Source organism: Rhincodon typus, chromosome 18, assembly GCF_021869965.1.
Source record: "Rhincodon typus isolate 14 chromosome 18, sRhiTyp1.1, whole genome shotgun sequence".
Taxonomy (NCBI): Eukaryota; Metazoa; Chordata; class Chondrichthyes; order Orectolobiformes; family Rhincodontidae; genus Rhincodon; species Rhincodon typus.
The window spans coordinates 1848445-1868222 of NC_063349.1; the positions used below are offsets into that span (position 1 = coordinate 1848445).

Sequence of the window (19778 nt, forward strand, 5' to 3'; positions counted from 1 at the left end):
TTCATCAGAAAAGGGGGAGGGGAAGGGGGTTTTGAAATAAATAGGGAGAGAGTGGGAGGCGAATAGAAGAGGGATACAGGAGCGGATAGGTGGAGAAGAAACAAACAGGTCGAAGAGGCGGGGATGGGGCCAGGAAAGGTGAGTGTTGGTAGGGAGTTAGGAAGGGGATAGGTCAGTCCAGGGAGGACGGACAGGTCAAGGGGGCGGGATGAGGTTGGTCGGTAGGAGATGGAGGTGCGGCTTGAGGTGGGAGGAGGGGATAGGTGGGAGGAAGAACAGGTTAGGGAGGCAGGGACGAGCTGGACTGGTTTTGGGATGCGGTGGGGGGAGGGGAGAGCTACCTGTTGCCTGCCACTTTAACACACCACCCTGTTGCCTTGCCAACATCTCTGTCTCTGGCTTGCTGCAGTGTTCCAGCGAAGCTCAACATAAGTTGGAAGAACAACGCCTCATTTTCCGCTTGGGGACCCTGCAGCCCTCTGGATTCAATATCGAGTTCAATAATTTTAGGACCTAAACTCTCCCATGTCCTAACCCCCTACCCCACACACCAGGCCTTGTTATCACATAGCCTACCATTATACACACCTTGTTGTTAGTCACTAACAGTCCCCATTAACAACTGTTCACCCTCCCAGCCTGATCGTTAGCAACTCTTTTGTCTGTCCAACTGTCTTTCTCTCTCTTTGGGCTCTATCCTATTGTTTACTCCCTACCCCACCCACCTCCCTATTCTCTGCATATAAACTGACATTTTCCCAGCCACCGTCAGTTCTGAGGAAGGATCACCGGACTCAAAACGTTAACTCTGTTTTCTCCTTCACAGATGCTGCCAGCCCTGCTGAGCTTTTCCAGCAACTTTGTTTTTGTTCCTGATTTACAGCATCCGCAGTTCTTTTGGATTTTATCAAGAATTATCACCATGGAAATCAGAGTGGACATCCAATGACTTCAGCTTGCTTCAAATTACCTTGATGTTGAATATGAGTACCATTGTCTCAGGGTACACTCCGCGGGCACTGGCCACATGCACCCCACATCTGGCCATTGGCATCTGACATGGGGTCCCAGCACAATACGTCAAGGGCAGCCTATGATACCAGTTCTGGAGCTTGGACATAGTCAGTTAGCTGCTTGGGATGGTCAGAATCCACATGAGTGTCAGAAGGCCAACCACCCATCTTGACTGGCAGCATCTGTGGAGAAAAAAATCAGAGTTAACATTTCGGGTCTAGTGACCCTTCCTCAGAACTGATGGTAGCTGGGGAAACGTCAGTTTATATACAGAAACTAAGGAGGGGAATGGGGTAGGGAGTAATTGATGGGATAGAGCCCGAAGAGAGAGAAGAGCAGTTGGATAGACGAAGGAGGTGATAACGATTGGCTAGGAGGGTGAACGGTTGTTAATGGGGACTGTTAGTGACTAACAATAGGTAGTGTGCAGTGGCAGACTATATGAAAACAAGGCCAGAATAGGACTGGAACAAGGAATGTTCCATGTACCGGACGAAGAGACAGGCATAACTGGGGCCCATGCGGGTGCCCATGGCCACCCCCCTGATCTGAAGAAAATGAGTACGTGGAACATTCCTTGTTCCAGTCGTATTCTGGCCCCCACCCACAACTTTTTCTCCGATATATCAATGATATCATCGGTGCTGCTTCCCTCTCTCGTCTGGAATTGGAAAAGTTCATCGATTTTGCTTCCAATTTCCACCCTGCCCTCACTTTCACCTGGTCTATATCTGACTCCTCCTTTCCATTCCTCGACATCTGTTTCCATTTCTGAGGATAGGCTGGCCACATAGCCTGCCATTACACACCCCTGTTGTTAGTCATTAACAGTCCCCATTAACAGCTATTCACTGTCCTAGCCAGATTGTTATCTTTTCCTTTGTCTATCCAACTGCTCTTCTCTCTCTTCAGGCTCTATCCTACAGTTTACTCCATTAGGCCACCACCTTCTGATCAAGGCAGTTCAAGGAACGCTATGGTAAAGATGGAGTAAAATTCAATGAGAGGGGTGTTGGTTTGGGGGGTGGGGGCATTGGTGGGGGGATTCGGGGGTGGGGGGGTGTAAGTTAGAAATTAATGAGGTGAGTTTGTAAGATTTGGGAGAAAACTCAGCCTCACTGTAAAAACTCCTCCAAAAATTTGATGCAACTGGCACTTAATCAAAAACAGTAAGTTTCAGCCATACATGCATAATGCATATACACAGAACTACTGGGAATAATAAACTGTAAATGCATAACAATAATGTGTATATTGGGTAACTCTATGTACATGATAAATCAGAATTTCTTTTGGTATTTTTTCAGTACGTAAAGAGAATTTTTTGAATAGGAATGCAAACTGTACCAATGTATGTCATGACTTGCCATTGTCACTTGCCTCGACAATGAAACCCCTGTCTGGAGTGTCATTGTGGTGCCAGTTTCAAAAAAATTACAGCAGTGGTCATACTGCTGTCTTGAGAGCTCACAACACTGATGAGGTGGGGTGCTTGCATTGACTTTTAGTCTATTTGTATGCACTATATAAGTGCTGTAATTGACTTTTAGTCTATTTGTATGCACTATATAAGTGCTGTATGTAATAGCAGCATACTAGCTGACCATTAGGCTCACAGCTATTTTAGTGCAATATTTTTTAATTTTATCTGGTTTTGCATTGGTCTCCTGCAAGAGGCCAAAAGCCTATGTTTCAAGTCTTCAATGTCTTCTTTGTGAATATAAATGATGTTGATCCCATAAACGCTGCATTTATTAGCTGTGTTAATTTTGATGTCTTAATAAAGATCACTAATCAGGTGTCTTGAGAGACACTATGCCTGTAGTATAAGGGCAGGCTTACTTTCAACCCAACATCAATGAGAAATTTGCATTAACACAGCCACAAGCCATGAGTAAGCAGAAGGTTGAGAGTGAGAAAAGCCTAAGTCATTCTGAATACATACTGAGGTGGTTGGGTGATTTTCTTTGGCTGAATTTAATGGGCCCAACTCTGAGAAGGATGCTTAACAAGCAAAGTCTTCCGGTTCTACAACCCTACAGCATGTCTGCAGTGCTCCAACATTGACCTCTTGCTCATCCCTGTTTTTTTTGTTCCTCTGCTGGTGGTTGTACTTTCATGTATCCAGACCCTAAGCTCTGGCACATACCCCCCAACACACCCCCTTACACCTATCCCCATTTTATGATATTCCCTAAAACCAACATTTTGACCTAATTTTCAGTGAACTGTCCTTATATCTCTATATGCAGCTTAATCAAATCTTGCCTGTGAAGCATCTTGCGACATTTTACTTTATTTAAGATGCTTATAAATGCAAGATGCTGCTGTAGTTAAAACTATGGATGAACGCTGAGGTCTATGTCCCAGGAAATACAGCTTTATTACATATTGTAACTATCGCCTTCCTTGCTTTGCTAGGTGAAACAGAATATTACTCAAACAGAAGTATGGTGCTCCAATTCTTGATGAACTCGAGATTAGGAGAAAGACAGAGCGACGGAGGGAGGGAGAGAGAATAAGAGAGAGAATGACTTATCTTTGTTTTTCTGATACATGGTCTACACGAAGTTCTGTCTAAGGTTTTCAGGATTATTTAAAATATTAAATGAGTGACTGGACTGAAACTGTTCTGGTATCAGGAGCAGAAGAGGAAGCAGCTGGCAGAAAACTGTTCCCTCTTAGAAGAGCAGCATTTTAAGCCTCCTGCCAAACCCCTTGGCTGTTATATAAAAAAGAATATCCTGCAGATAGTGAAAATCTGAATTTAAAACAGGCTTGGCACGTCAGGCAGCATCACTCAGCAAACTCTAGGATCCTCAGGGGTGCACTCACCGAGTACTGTGTCCCTCCCTGGGTCATTCACCATGTCCCTCCCTTGGTCACTCACAAAGCACCGCATCCTTCCCTGGGTCATTCACCGTGTCCCTCCCTTGGTCACTCACAAAGCATCGCGTCCTTCCCTGGGTCATTCACCATGTCCCTCCCTGGGTCACTCACCATGTACTGCATCTCTCCCTAGGTCACTCACCGAGAACCGTGTCCCTCCCTGGATCACTTACCGTGTCCCTCCCTGGGTCATCACTGAGCACGGTCCCTCCCTGGATCACTTACCGTGTCCCTCCCTGGGTCACTCATTGTGTTGCTCCCTGGGTCACTCATGGAGCACTCTGTCTCTCCCTGGGTTACTCATCAAGCACCACAGCGCTCTCTTAGACAATTATTGACCACCCTGTCAGGCCGTACATTCAGCACCTCCACACCACTTGTGTCTATCCTCTGGCATGTTTTTGCTGCTCAGATTGGAGGAATGTGAGCAGGGCAACAGCTCCCCAAAAACCCTGTCTATCCTACATAGTGGAGGGGCAATCTTTCTGATTCGTCACCCTATGATTGAGATTTCCTGGGCGTTTTGAGAGCTTTCCAGGTCAAATGCACCAGTGCCCTCATGTACTATTGCCTTGGGAGATGCTGAGCTGTATTACACATTGTGTAATGTTAATTTTGAACTCATATGTAATGTGCTTTACAAATTTTCCAAACAAAATATATTTTGTGACGAATAAAGCAGTTTCCTAGAAGGACAGTCAGCAGAGAATCTTACATTGAAACATAGATAGGAGCAGGCGGAGGCCATTCAGTTCTTCGAGCCTGCTCCACCGTTCATCACGATCATGGCTGATCATCCAACTCAACAGCCTAATCCTGCTCTCTCCATTGAGCTCATTCGCCCAAGTGCTATATCTAGTCACCTTTTGAATACATTCAATGTTTCGGCATCAACTCCTTCCTGTGGTAATGAATTCCACACGGTCATCATTCTTTCAGTGAAGAAATGTCTATTCATCTCTGTCCTAAATGGTCTACCCTGAATCCTCAGACTGTGACCCCTGGTTCTGGACACACCCACCATTGGGAACATCCTCCCTGCATCTAAATCCCCCCTCATTCGTCTGAACTCCAGTCAAAACAATCCTAACCTAATCAATCTCTTAAATAATTGCCAGCTAGTTCAAGATAGTTACTCCTTAGTTACTGTGTCAGACCTGAAGGTTGTGAGAGCATTCCTTGTGACCAATCTCTTATTGTCTGGGGATGGCTTCAGAACAACTGATAGAAGCAATTTCAGATCTCTGAGGTTGAGAGACAGAGCAGTTGGTCAACTAATTCAGAAACTGAAAATGGATGACATGCTACAAAGAAGGAAGGGCATGAGGTATATCTTGATCGTCCAATTTCATTGACATTCAAAGCTGCTCAGAACATTCTGGAAAGCTTAGTTGGTATTCTGTTACTCCATTTCCATCAACTTATGAATAACTGTTGGCACTGAACTGCGTGCCTGGAAATTGGAAATAGCAGTCTATGCAGGCATCACACTCTCTGCACCGTAAAATATAAAGTTATCAGATTTCAACACAGGGAAAAGATCTCCAATCCAGCCTGCTGTGACACACCATGCAAAACAAAAGGACTTGCAGTGAATCAGCTAAATCACAATTAAACCTCCAAAATAGGTGGGTTACTGAAGGCATTCGTTTCACTAAATCAGAGAGGCTTTGCTAAATCCCAGTAACAACACTGAAACTGGACATAAATAGTCAGTGATACATAAAGCTGAGGAAGCCGCCACCAACTGTTGCATTTCACGAATCTTCACTGAATCGCCTAATCTGACTGCTGATTTCATGCTGTTAATGCTCTGACATATGGGATTCTGCCATTGAGGTGCACTTGCAGGGTAGTCAAGGGCAAGGGCACTACTCTCTCGCCTATTGCTGAAGTGAACTTATGGCACCAGCCACGATATTCAAAGTTTCGCTGATACTAGGCATCTACTGTGTGGGTTTCTGCCACTCCAAACTGGCCCCTGGCCTCTCTATGGAAAAAGTGCTGCACTTTCCAATCTACGATATAGCAGCGCTATGTATTAGTGGTTGAAGTCCTTGCATATTTGCTTAGAGCCTTAGGCAACTCAGAATCACAAAAGTGTTGCAGCAAAGAAGGCTCAACATGTCTTCACTGGCTCTTCAAATAAGCATCATCAGCTAGTGCCAATTTCTGTCTCTTTCCTCCTATTCTTGCACATTGTTTTTATCCAATAATCATCAAATATTCTCTTGAATGCATCAATTGAATCTGCATCCATCACATTTCCGGACAGTACATTCCTGGCTTTTACTACTTCTGGCTGGTCCTCTCAAATTTTAAATTTAATGTTAATCTCGCTCTTTGTGAACCTTCTCTGCAGCCCTAACATTATATTCTTTGCTCTGTTCTATTCCCCTGATGCACTTTTTACACTCTCATCTGCATGTACTGCACGCAAAACAAAACATTTCACTGCAACTAGGTATATGTGAAAATAATAAATCAAATCATCATGTGAAAAGATTTTCGTTCTTAGATCTATCTTGCTTCTTTTGTGAATCACTTTAATTCTATAATCTCTCATTTTTGTTCATTTTGGAAGTGGGAGCAGTTTTTCCCTTAAGTACAGTCCTCTAACAGTGCTCCCTTTTCCAGTGACTTTGCTTATCACAGCCGCTCTCTACTGCAGTTCTCAGCCGATTGTGGTCCCAAGTTGGCATGTGATTGGTTCCCCAACAAGGAGTGTTGTCTATCCGTGCTTTGTTGGGTGCAGGAATGATTGTGATGTTGTGCCCTCAGGAACATAAGGATTGTTGTTCTCCAGGGAAGTGTGAGGTGCAAGACGCAGTCACAACAACCAGCAGCAGTAGACAGTTGACTGCTTCAAAAGCAGTTCAAAGAAGGTTCAGTCAACTCACTCCTCAGATGAACGGCTTATCTTATGAAGAAGCTTTGAATACATTAGGCTTACATCCATTATAATTTAGCATAAGAGGTAATCTTACAACGCAATACAATACAGCACAGAAACAGGCCCTTTGGCCCATCAAGCCTGAGCTGATTCTAATCTTTATTTCGACCTGCTACTTATTGCCCATGTGCAGTTTCTATCCCTGTGTTTGCCTCCCATTCATTTGTCTATGAAGACATGCCTTAAACATTGCTAATGTGCCTGCGTCTACCACCTCCACTGGCAGTGCATTCCAGGCACCCACCATCCTCTATGTGAAACATTTTCCTCGCACTTGTCCCCTAATGAATCTTAATGAAGGAGGATTGATCTCGAAAGGATTACTAGAAGTCTTCCTTTTAAGACACAGATGGGAAACCAATTTTTCCCTGAAAGGGTCTTTAGAGTCTGGAATTGTCTTCTCAGAAGGAAGGGGAGGAAAGTCCTTTAAACTTATTCAAAGGTGAGTTGGATAAATGTTTTATAGACAGTTATAGATGTTGTCTATGGGTGTACAACCACTAGCATCTAGAATGATGAGGGCAACAATATCTGGGAACACCACCACCTGCAAGTGTCCCACCAAGTCACTCATCATCCTGACAAGGAAAAATATCATCATTGCTTGACAGTCGCTGAGTCAACATCCTGGAATTCCTTCCCTTAGGGCATTGTGTGTCAACCTACAACATGGGGACTGCAGCAGTTCAAGAAGGCAGCTCACCATCACCTACTCAAGGGTATCTAGGGTACGAGTAATAAATATTGTCCCAGCCAGCAACATCCACATTCCATTGCTGATGTCATATGAACCTGGGGCGGAACAATTTACAATCTCGAAGGAGGACTCCAAACATCTGAGTCTCCTCAAAATCTCTGTAAGAATGTCTATCATACTAATGTAACTAACTACTTGCTAACATGCGGTAAATGAAATATTGTTATCTACAAGGGACTCTTCCAGTTGAACAAGGAAGTGGATTTCCACTGTGCAAACATGAAAAGGACATGCAGGCCCTGCAACTTCTAATACTTAAAAAAGGATGATGGTAGAAGGCAGCTGCAAGGAGGGAAGGAGGAGGCAGCAAAGTGGTGAAGAGAGGGCTAGACTGCGAGCTGGAAGGGAAAGGCTGTCTGCAGGTACAGAAGGAAAGAAGGAGGCTATAAGGAGGGGATGAATGGAGGACGCTGTAAGGGGAGAAGAAAGGGAGATGCTGTAAGGGAGGGAAGAGGAGGCTGCAGGTTCAGGGCAAGAAGGAGGCATGCAAGAGAGAATGGAGAAGGTTAAAATGTACAGTTTTAAACCTGTCAACAAAGGAATACTCAACTGAGAGGTCGGAAAATTTCAGATCGCCAAGTCATACAGTCATAGAGCTATACAGCATGGAAACAGACCCTTCGGTCTAACTTGTCCATGCCGATTAGATATCCTAAATTAATCTAGTCCCATTTGCCAGCATTTGGTCCATATCCCTCTAAACCCTTCCTATTCATATACCCATCCAGATGCCTTTTAAATGTTGTAATTTTACCAGCCTCCACCACTTCCTCTGGCAGCTCATTCCATACATGCACCACCCTCTGTGTGCAAAAGTTGTCCCTTGGGTCACTTTTAAATCTTTCCCCTCTCACCTTAAACCTATGTCCTCTAGTTTTGGACTCTTCCACCTTGGGGAAAAGACCTTGCCTATTTACCCTGTCCACACTGCTCATGATTTTATAAATTTCTATAAGGTCACCCCTCAGACTCCGACACTCCAGGAAAATAGCCCCAGCCTAAGCAGCCTGTCCCTGAACATTATCTCTAGAATTCAGATCTCAGATACAGGATAGTAACTGCCCTGTTAAAGAGGTCTAGCTTTGTCATGGTAAAACATCCGTTGCGACCTCACCAGAAGGCATAGGTGGTGAGTTTTTTTTCTGTAAAAGTGTCTTTCAAAAACATCTTTTGTTGCTAACATATGCCTGCTGTCTTATGACAATTTAAATACTGTGGTAACTAGGAAATTGATCCTTACTTTGTGGTTTAAATTTAATGCACTGTTGATAACTAGAGATATTGATGTAATCTTCTAATTCTGATTCTGTGTGAGTCCATATACAACACTGGTCAACTCAAATGAAGAAGCATTGTTGTGACATGGTAGCATCACCTAATAAATGAATGTTGCACTATTTCATTCTTTCAGTCTCAAAATGCATTGACAAGGCACACAAAATAAGCTATTGAAGGGTAGTAGTGCACACAGGCAGGCTGGTATAAGGACCCTGGAATGAGGTATAGTACCAGGGCTCATGATTCCAACAGTTTGACACATATACTATGGATGGAAAAATAATATAGACAAGGTAGATAAAATTCGCAAGATCAAAAATGCAAACCCAGTAGAAGATTATTTTCTCTTATGAATAGCATTGATCGCGCTCTATTGTTTGTAAGATGACAGCTATTCTTTGATTCAATGGTTGATCAAGTGGATTTTCTTTATTTTTTTGTCTTTTCTTTTTAGAATTCTTTATTTTAAGTTTTCTTCGTTTTCTGTCTTTTTCCCACATGGGAATATGTGGTGGGGCGTGGCATGTGGAATGAATGCTCTCTATCTGCAGGATCTGGAAGCTTTTTGTCTACTCTGTGGCCCTGGCACTTGGATTTTTCACACTCTACAGCTCCATCAAACATAACTCAAAAGATTCTTAGTGCCACTCAGTATCAAATTCTTCCCAACAATGAATGTCATAGCTCAGCAATACGTTAGCAGTTGATTTTTTTAAGTTGCAAAACTTTCTTGGTATTTCAGTTATAGCAATCCAACTGCCATCTCAGTTTATAACCCCAAAAAGAAAAATATTTGGTACCTTTCACAGATGATCCCTAAATGCCTGGTCAGTGGCCGCTATAGAGTAGCCAAGAAGCTTAAAGAGATTTATCAAATTGATCTGGATCAGGAAATAAATGCAAAGGCTATGTCATGTCAACAAGGTAAAGCTCTACTACTGCTGAGAGGTAGATAAGCAGGTCAGTCCTATTGCCGCCAATCTCTAGGAAGAAGATGGCATGGGGGATGAATTTGAGGGACAGATGGAGCATTGAACCCCCCAGAACTATCCAGCTAACCAATACAGAAATATTAGAAAACTTAGACTCCTTATTTACCTGCCTATGTGCAGAACAGTGAGCAGACTTGACAAGAACGTTCATGGCATTCAAGGGCTGAGGCAGAGACAAGCCAGGTTGCATCATCCTAACTTTACATGATATCTACATTGGAGGGCCCCCTTACAGAAGCCCACATCTGTCAGCCCAATAAAGCTGGCCCAGATTCAGGAGGAGATTACCTACATGCTGGACCATCAACTAACAGAGCCTAGTAGCCAAGGTTCGATCTCCCAATTTGTGTTCATGCCCAAGTCAGATGGCTCAACAAAGTCCTGCAGTGACTACCAAAATGTTAAAGCAATGAACAGAGGTGACCCCTAGCCAATTCCCATGCCTGGAAGATTGCATAGATAGGGTAGGTAAAGCAGCCAACATTACAAAGAGAGATTTATTCAATCAGAACTGGCAAGTTAGCACGACTGCCCAAGTCAAGGAAATCTTTATGTTCTTAACTTCAGTCGAGTTACACTAGTATCAAGTCATACCATCTGGACTCTGAAATGCACCAGCCACCTTTCATAGGCTGATGAACCAAACACTGGCAGGCTTATCTAATTGAGTAGTGCACCTTGATGACCTTCTAGTCTATAGTGGCACCTGGGAAGTGCACTTAGAGCAACTATATCGCTATTCCAGACAGCTGACTGAGTGATATATTTTGCCCGGAGCCAGTTCACTGAGGGTCAAGTGAATCTCAGCAAAATGATTATTATCCAGGGTTGTAAACTTACATGCAGTAGCTCAGTTTCCCATACCTATTACAAAGTGGGAAATATTAATGTTCTTAAGGGTGTGCTAATTGTAAGTTCCTCTAAAATGTCAACACAGTAGCCAAGCTACTGACAGATCTGTGATAGAAAAAAAAGCAAAGATAAGAATGCCAGAGAGTTTTTAAAAAGCTGAAAGCCATTTTAATCAGTGAATCTGTGTTTGTAGCTCCTAATATTAACCAAGTATTTAAATTAGCCATTGTTGTGAGTAACATCAGTATATGTAGGCACTTGTCTTCCTTCAAAATGATAAATCCAGAATAGAAAGGCTAATCAGGTACTTCACCAAAAAATCCAAATAAGCATCATGGAAGGAACTCCGCAAGAGAGAAGGAACTCCTTGGTTTAGACATGGCCATAGCAACTAGGAAGAGGAGTAGGCCATTCAGCCCTTCGAGCTTGCTATCCAATTCAATATGATCAGGGCTGATCCTCTATCTCAATGCCATATTCCCACTTTCTCCTCTTGCCCCTTTATGCCTTTGAAATGTGGAACTTCACTTGTCTCTTTATTAAATATATTCAGTGACTTGGCCTCCACATCCTTCTGTGATAGGGAATTTCACATGTTCACTACATTTTAAGTGAAAAAGTGTTTCCTCACCTTAGTCCTAAATGGTCCACCTTGTACCCAAGACCATGTGCCTGATTCCAGACTCCACAATACGAGAAAATATCCTCCCTACGTCTAAGTCTATGCAACCCTGTTAGAATTTTATCCATTTCAATCAGATCCCATCTCATTTTTCTAAACTCTGGTAAATACAGGCCCAGTCAAATCATCTTCTCCTCATACAGCAGTCTTGCCATACCCAGTGTCAGCCGAGTGAATCTTTACTGCACTCCTTCTATGGCAAGTATATCCCTTCTCAAAAGTCTCACCAAGGTCGTGTATAACTGCAGTAGACATTCCTACTTTGGAACTCAAACCCTCTTGCAATGAAAGCCAATATTCCATTTGCCTTCCTAATTGTTTGCAGCATCTGCCTGTCACCTTTCATTGGCTGGTGTACAAACATTTCGATGTACGTGTTTGAAATGGATGCAGAAAAGCCATGTCTATAATGACAATACCTTTTGTGGAAACTGGGCAAGTAAATTCTGAGCAATGTAATTCAGTGACTGGCTGAAAGGCCTATGTGGATTGCCCTCAGCCTTGAAGGAGACTTTGGAATGTCATACTCATTGTGTGCCGAGGAAGCTTCAACACAAAAGACTTCAAAGAAAAGACTTGCACTGCAAACTGAACTGTAAGCTTCTGTGACCATCTCAGACCATGAACATGATGCAGAAACAAGCACAGTCTGGGTGAGAGACCTGTTTGTGCTTTCCACTTTCAAGAACACACAGGAACAGGCCACTTTTAACACTAATCCATGTGTGCTAATGGGTGAAGGTGTGTGCCACAGGGGCTATAGCTGAAAAGAACAATTGTCATCCATGTGTTGTAGGTAAAAAGAAAAGAAGGTTCTTACTTTCTCAGCAACCAGAAATCACAATCAAAAAGGAAACAGGACAAAAGCCTTTCAGCTGACCTGAAGGGTCAAGCATCTCAAAATCAACTGTTCATCTTACAACATCAGTGGTAACAATATCTCCCAATGTAATAGCATAACATCCTAACTTCTACTATTCATGGACTGATTCATGTATCTTTAGTTTCACTTTATTTGGAATCATCTCTTATTTCTAACCTGTGTTGATGTTGCTTTCTTTCTTCTCTCATTTAGTATACTGAATAATCCTGCTGTTCTGTTAACTGCAGAAAGCCTGGTTAATTTGGCTTCTTTTTGAATTCAAATTAATTTAGTCTTGGAGAAATGCATCCACAAGAAAAGTGATATTTTTTTAAAATTAATATTGTTGTCATCAACCAAGTTGGGAATGAATAAAGAAGGGGAGACAGCTCACCACTCCTTACGTGGAAGCTTGACAATTTGCAATGTCCCACATGGACCCATAGCAAATTAAGGAACCTCACCTGGGGCCTGACTGAAAACAGTCAATTCAAAGTTCCCTCGGAAAGCTTCCATGCTGACTTTCACTTACAACACAAAATGGTCTACACTTTAAATGTGCCAACTTCTCCTGCATGGGAATGATGCATGCTTTCCAACTTCTCAGCCTTGCCATTTGTTCTAGTGGGAAACCGGCACCATCAATATTCACAGGCTTTGCTGCTATGTGATTGAGTTCAAGTGACTGTATCCTTCCATGTTAGAGTTGTTTTTGGCAAAAATATATTGTCGCCATAACATTTCTAAGCTTACATTGCAAGACATTTCAAAATGAATATTATAGCAAGTGCAGTAAACTTTTCTTCATTCTGAATGGAAGACTGAGGTAATCCTTTACATACAAGATGATCGGAGGATTAGATAGGGTGGACAGTGAGGGCCTTTTTCCTCGGATGGTGATGGCTAGCATGAGGGGACATAACTTTAAATTGAGGGGTGATAGATATAGGACAGATGTCAGAGGTAGGTTCTTTACTCAGAGAGTAGTAAGGGCGTGGAATGCCCTGCCTGCAACAGTAGTAGACTCGCCAACTTTAAGGGCATTTAAATGGTCATTGGATAAACATATGGATGATAATGGAATAGTTTAGGTTAGATGGGCTTCAGATTGGTTTCACAGGTCGGCGCAACATTGGGGGCCGAAGGGCCTGTACTGCGCTGTAATGTTCTATGTTCTATGTTCTATGTTTACTATTTACATTTTAAATTCGATGGCACTCTCGTATATCTCTGTGGCCAGAGAGATTAGGACTACACCCAGCCTGGGTCACAAATTCTTTAAAATGCAGTATAGAATAGAAGACTAGAACAGAACAGCCTTTGTTGTCATATATAGTCAATGGGTATAGTGAAAAGTTTACACGTCGCCGATTACAGTGCTGACTTAGATACAAAAGTACCTAGGCACAGCTTCTTTAGTTACAAGATTTTAGACAATACACACACAAAATGTCCAGCATTACAGAAATAAAAGTTCAGTGCAGCAGACCATGCTGGCACCTAGCTTCCAGTCTGCACCAGGCCCTGGCTCCACTCCATGCCAACGACACACCATTCCGGAGGCCGCTGCAGGAGGCTGGAAGGTTGCCACGCCACGCCAGGAGGCCCCTACAGGAGCAGGCCACTGCACCAGGCCAGGAGGTCACCACGCCATGCCAGGAGGCTGCTGCACCAGGTTGGGAGGTTGCCACGCCAATGCCAGGAGGCCACTGCGCCAGGCCAGGAAGACGCCATGCCATGCCGGGAGGCTGCTGTGTCAGGCCAGGAGTCATTGCCAGAGTCTGGGAAATGTTGCCGGAGGCTGGGAGTTGAATGGGAAAAAAAGGACAAGAAGAGAAAAAGCACTAGGAAGAAAAATAGGAGAAAAAGAAGAAAAGAACTGGCAGAGCGGAAGGGATCCGACTGGAACATCCTCCCTGCCACTGTCTTGCAATATATAGCCAACAAAGTCATATTCAAAAAAGATAGAATGGGGGTGAGTACAAGGAAAAATATAAGAGTTCACTAAAAACAGACATCGCAGGTCAGATCTATTCAACAACCGTCACTTCAAATTGCAGACAAACTTGTTACTTCAAGTGTCTCCCCGTGAATTACGGTCAGAAAGTCTGGACTGGGACTTTTTTTTAACATAGGGCTTCTGCCTGGCATTGCTTCCTACTAGATTAAGGCCAAGCCAGCGAATAACCCATATTTTCTATTTCATAACCTGGTGAAACAGACTGCTATTTAACTCAAAATTCTCATCCCATTGATTTTAAGCACGATAAAAGGAAATTAGGACTGGTATCGAGGGTAGCAGGAGTTCTCTTTACATTGCACCTGAATTTTACCTATTGGGTAGATGATTTAACAATAAGAACAGCAACAATTTATGTTTATAAACAACCTTGTGTGTTCCCAGATGACCGAAATAATCTCACTTTCAGTTAAGTATTAGTGCTGACATCAAAAGTATTTCTTAGATCTCTATAACCTGCTTAATGATTTAGTATTAGTGGGTTAAGAAACTGTAGTCCAGTAGATCATGAATGCCCTTTTTAGTTATATGCAACACAACAGGAGACGAGGAGATATTTCTTCACCCAAAGAGTGGTGAGCCTGTGGAATTCATTACCACAGAAAGTAGTTGATGCCAAAACATTGAATGTATTCAAGAGGTGACTAGATATAGCACTTGGGGTGAATGGGATCAAACTTTATGGAGAGAAAGCAGGATTAGGCTATAGAGTTGGACGATCAGCCACAATCACGAAGAATCGCGGAGCACGCTCAAGGGCCAAATGGCCTCTTCCTGCTCCTATCATCGATATTTCTATGTAATATAATTCCCGACTTTTCAATTGACATGATAATGTAACAGTGCCTTCAATATAATGAAACATCTCAAGGTGCTTCATAATGGCATTACAAATGAAAGTATGACATTGAAGTATACGGAAATATTAGGTCAGATGAAAGCTTGAACAATAAGGTTTATTTTAAGAAGTGTATTAATGAAAGCAAAGAGGAGCAGAGATCTACGAAGGGTTGTTGTGGGGCCTATACAACCGAAGGCACCACACCAATGGTGGAGCAGCAATACTTTGGAAAGCACAACAGACCAGAGCTGGAAGAGTAAAAATAGATTGGAGAGTTGTCTTTAATGGAGATTACACAAATAGGAAGGCCAAGTTCATAAAGAGATTAGAAAATATGAACAAGAATTTTAAAAACAAAATATTGCTCCACCAGCAAGTCAACATGGGTCACTAAGAGCAGCACTTGCATTTTCATAAAGAGAGGGAACCTCACTGTCATTACAGAAATCGCGACACAGGCCCAAATCCAGCAGTCCCATCTAGAAAGAAGGCACCAGCACTTTTTTGCAAGGGCCAGAACGGGGGCAGGTTCTAATTTATACATCTGTGGTTCACAGAGGCAACTGTACATATTAAAACACAACTGCTTCATGCAGATCTGATCTTTGTTTTTGGGATGTCCAAAACATAACTTTTACATTTTTAACTTGGTAGGGAAAGATTTATAAGTGCCAGATCCCTTTAGCGAGGCAAAATACACTTCTGGTGAGGTAGCTCACCCAAGTTGATGCAATCCTGGGACACCTTTGGGAAAGGTACACTGCTCTATGGGGCAGACTTTAAAAGAAGTGAATCAGTTTTTATCACTAAGAGTGTGGTTTTATTTGTAAACAGTGAATTTTTCATGAGGAACAAAAAAATCTGATCTCATCTCAGCACTGGTTCTGTGCCCTGCCCATGGCATAAGGCCAAAGAATGCGGTTTGGGGCATGACTGGCCACAAGTTGGTGGCCTGTAGAGGCTGGGTCATTAAGTATATTCAAGGCTGTGATAGACAGATTTTTAATCAGTGACGGAATCAAGGGTTAAGGGGAAAAGGCCAGAAAGTGGAGTTGAGGGTTATCAGATTAGCCATGATCTCATTGAATGGTGGAGCAGTCTCGATGGCTCAAATGGTCTACTTCTCTTCCTATGTCTTATGTTTAAAGCACAATGTTGTCATGAGATATGATGGAGGGAAACGGATTGGCATGAGACAGCATTACGTTCCCATGAGCAATAGATGGGAGGGGCATAAATTGGTGTAAGGTGTCTGTGGGACCGTTGGGTTGGGATAGTGGCAAGGGGGTGTATAGGAAACGGTGAAGGAGCTTCAGAAGTGAAGAGTGAAGTCCTGTTTTTGATTTTTTCCATATTTTTTATTACATTTTAAAATCTACTAGCTATTAACTCCCTCTTCTTGGATGGCCCCTGAAATCATGGTACCTTGGTCATCACATTGCAGCCTCATGTTTTCATTCATACAGATTGCAAGAGCCTCATTTACTATTTCAGGAATTGGGGTAAGCATTTCTGGCATCATGCCTTTATTTGGGAAACTTGACTTGTTCGACCCTGCTGTTGAAGACTGCCTCACTCACAGTAACACCCTCAAGTCTCTGACCATGGGCCAAATCAGACAACTCTATCCTATGGGTTGTGACTACCTCCTGAGTCAAAATGTCCAACAAACTTGCTCCACTCTGTGCTGTGTGACAGTGTTTGCAGTTCAGCCTCCAGCCCAATATGGGGCATTTCTGGCATAGTAGTAATGTCACTACCTCTGAGTCAGGAGCCCTGGATTCAAGCTCCACCTGCTCTAGAGGTGTGTAACAACATCTCTGAACAGATTGATCAGAAAATACCTCCAGCCCAATGTCTCTCAGTCAGCTACCAGGTCCTCCAGTTGCAGACCTTTAATGCAAATATGTTTACCTTAGGTCATACAGGTAATAACAGCTCATGACATAGCAGATCATATATTACTATAGGTATTGCCTAATGAACAAAAAAGACAGATTTGGATAAATGGGTCATTTCTAGTTTGCTAAACTGTAGCTACTGGAGGTGCCACAGTGATCAGTGCTGGGCCCTCAACCATATACAATCCATTTGTTGACTTTGAAGAAGAAATCAAATGTATCATAGCCAGATAAGTAGGAAAACAAGAACAGAGGAGGATATAAAAAGCCTGTAAATGAATAAAACCATTGAATATAGCAGTTGGGATATCATGTTGTGGTTGTAAAAGACATTGATGAGGCCACTTTTGGAGTACTGTGTACAGTTCTGGTCACCCTTCCATAGGAAGACGTAGTGATTGGAACCAGCTGGATCTTATTGACTAGAGATCCTTGATTGGCCCAGGTTAAAAACATCAATCAGGAAAGCCTTAGCTGACCAATATAATCAGGAGATTAAAATCTCCTCAGTTCTGGGGGACTGCCTCTGAGCTGGCTGGTCACAGCCAGTGAACTGTGCATAACCTAAATAAAGGGTGACTTGGTGATGGGATACTGGCCTCTGTGCAGTTATTTCAGTGGCAGTGGGAGAAAACAGGATGTGCCTGAGGAATATTTGCTTGCAAGTCATCTTGGAGTTGGGGTAAGCATTTCTAGCATCATGCCTTTATTTGGGAATGTTTGACACATTTGAGCCTGCTGTTGAAGACTGGGCCCAGTATGTGGAAAGAATGCAATATTTTTTTCTGGGCAAATGATATTGGGGTAGATGAAAAGCAGTGAGTAATCCTTCTAACTGCTTGCAGACCTGCAGCATTTTTGGTTATAAGGGGCTTAACTTTCCCAGAGGCACAAGGCACTAAAACCTTGCAAAAATTGACAAGAGTTAACAAAAGAATATTGAGCCTAAACCTCCCCTAATTCTGAGATGCTATCTGTCTTATTTGGCTGTTACACTGGGGAAATCTGAATTAGGATTTTTGATGAAGTTAAGATTACTGGCAGAGGCATGTGACTTGGGTTAATCTTGAATGAGATGCTGAGATCATTTGGTATGTGGGATTCTTGACATAAACATCTAGCAGTGCCTTCTAGAAGAAGCCCAACTGGACTGCAAACAGGCACTACAACTGGCTTTGTCATTAGAAAATGTGGCAAGTAGAGCATGGGTGCAACAGGGCATCCCAATGAAAGTAGATTCTCTCTCCTGTCCAAATGAGCTTGGGGAACACCACTTGATAAGCAATCACGTCTTCACGCAAGACATCCTGAGCAGAAGTACCCTAGGCAAGCCCACAGCAGAACCCCACAACAAAGCCAGGACCTGGCCACATGGCTAAAAGTTTCTTCAGGATCTGGACTGGCAAGCCATTGTAGTTGCTGCCCTTATGCAGAATTGAGGCAGCAAAGGAGTCCTACAAAACCTGACTTGAGTAAGAAAACTCTATAGGCTGGTGCCAACCCTGTGGGTTGGAACAATGAAATTGCTTAATGACATCTAAATTGGAACCAATTAAAATTAATTCATTGATAGTAGGAACTGCAGATGCTGGAGAATCTGAGATAACAAGGTGTCAAGCTGGATGAACACAGCAGGCCTAGCAGCATCAGAGGAGCAGGAAGGCTGACGTTTTGGGCCTAGACCCTCCTCCAGAAATGGGGAAGGGGGATCTGAAATAAATAGGGAGAGATGGAGGCAGATAGAAGATAGGTGGAGAGGAGACAGACTGGTCAAAGAGGCGGGGATGGAGCCAGTAAAGGTGAGTGTAGGTAGGGAGGAGATAGGTCAGTCCAGGGAGGACGGACAGATCAAGGGGGTGGTAGGTAAGAGATGGGGGTGGGGCTTGAGGTGGGAGGAAGGACAAGTTAGGGAGGCAGGGACAAGCTGGGCTGGTTTTAGGATGCGGTAGGGGGTGGGGAAATTTTGAAGCTTGATGTCCACATTGATACCATTGAGCCACAGGGTTCCCAAGTGGAATGAGTTGCTGTTCCTGCAACCTTCGGGTAGCATCATTGTGGCACTGCAGGAGGCCCAGGATGGACCTGTCGTCTAAGGAATGGGAGGGGGAGTTGAAATGCTTCGCGACTGGGAGGTGCAGTTGTTTGTTGTGAACCGAGCATAGGTGTTCTGCAAAGCGGCCCCCAAGCCTCCGCTTGGTTTCCCCGATGTAGAGGAGGTCACAACAGGAACAGCGGGTGCAGTATACCACATTAGCAGATGTGCAGGTGAACATCTGCTTGATGTGGAAAGTCTTCTTGGGCTGGGGATGGGGGTGAGGGGGAGGTGTAGGGGCAGGTGTAGCACTTCCTGCGGTTGCAGGGAAAGGTGCCGGGTGGGGGTGGAGGGGATTGTGGAGCGGACAAGGAGTCACGGAGAGAGTGGTCTCTCTGGAAAGCAGATAAAGGTGGGGAGGGAAAAATGTCTTTGGTGGTGGGGTTGGATTGCAGATGACGGAAGTGTCGGAGGATGATTGGTTGAATCTGGAGGTTGGTGGGGTGGTACATGAGGACGAGGGGGATTCTGTTTTGGTGGTTATTGCAGGGAGGGGGTGTGAGGGATGAGTTGCGGGAAATGCAGGAGACACGGTCGAGGGCGTTCTCCCCCACTGAGTGGGGGACGTTGTGGTCCTTGAAAAATGAGGACACCTGAGATGTATGGGAGTGGAATGCCTCATCCTGGGAGCAGATGCAGTGGATG

The 19778-nt window shown here is 43.6% G+C and overlaps 1 protein-coding gene across 2 annotated transcripts in view; it reads left to right on the forward strand.

Moving 5' to 3' along the window:
- Positions 1-17612: 17612 nt before the first annotated feature.
- LOC109938664 (aldo-keto reductase family 1 member B1-like) overlaps positions 17613-19778 on the forward strand; it is a 51728-nt gene continuing 49562 nt past the window's right edge. For both annotated transcript variants that reach the window (XR_007264070.1, XM_048607537.1), the window contains exon 1: positions 17613-17723. Coding sequence is in view for 1 of the 2 variants with exons in the window: in XM_048607537.1 (XP_048463494.1) it covers positions 17628-17723 (96 nt within the window). In the remaining variant the exon portion in view is untranslated. The remainder of the gene's footprint in view (positions 17724-19778) is intronic.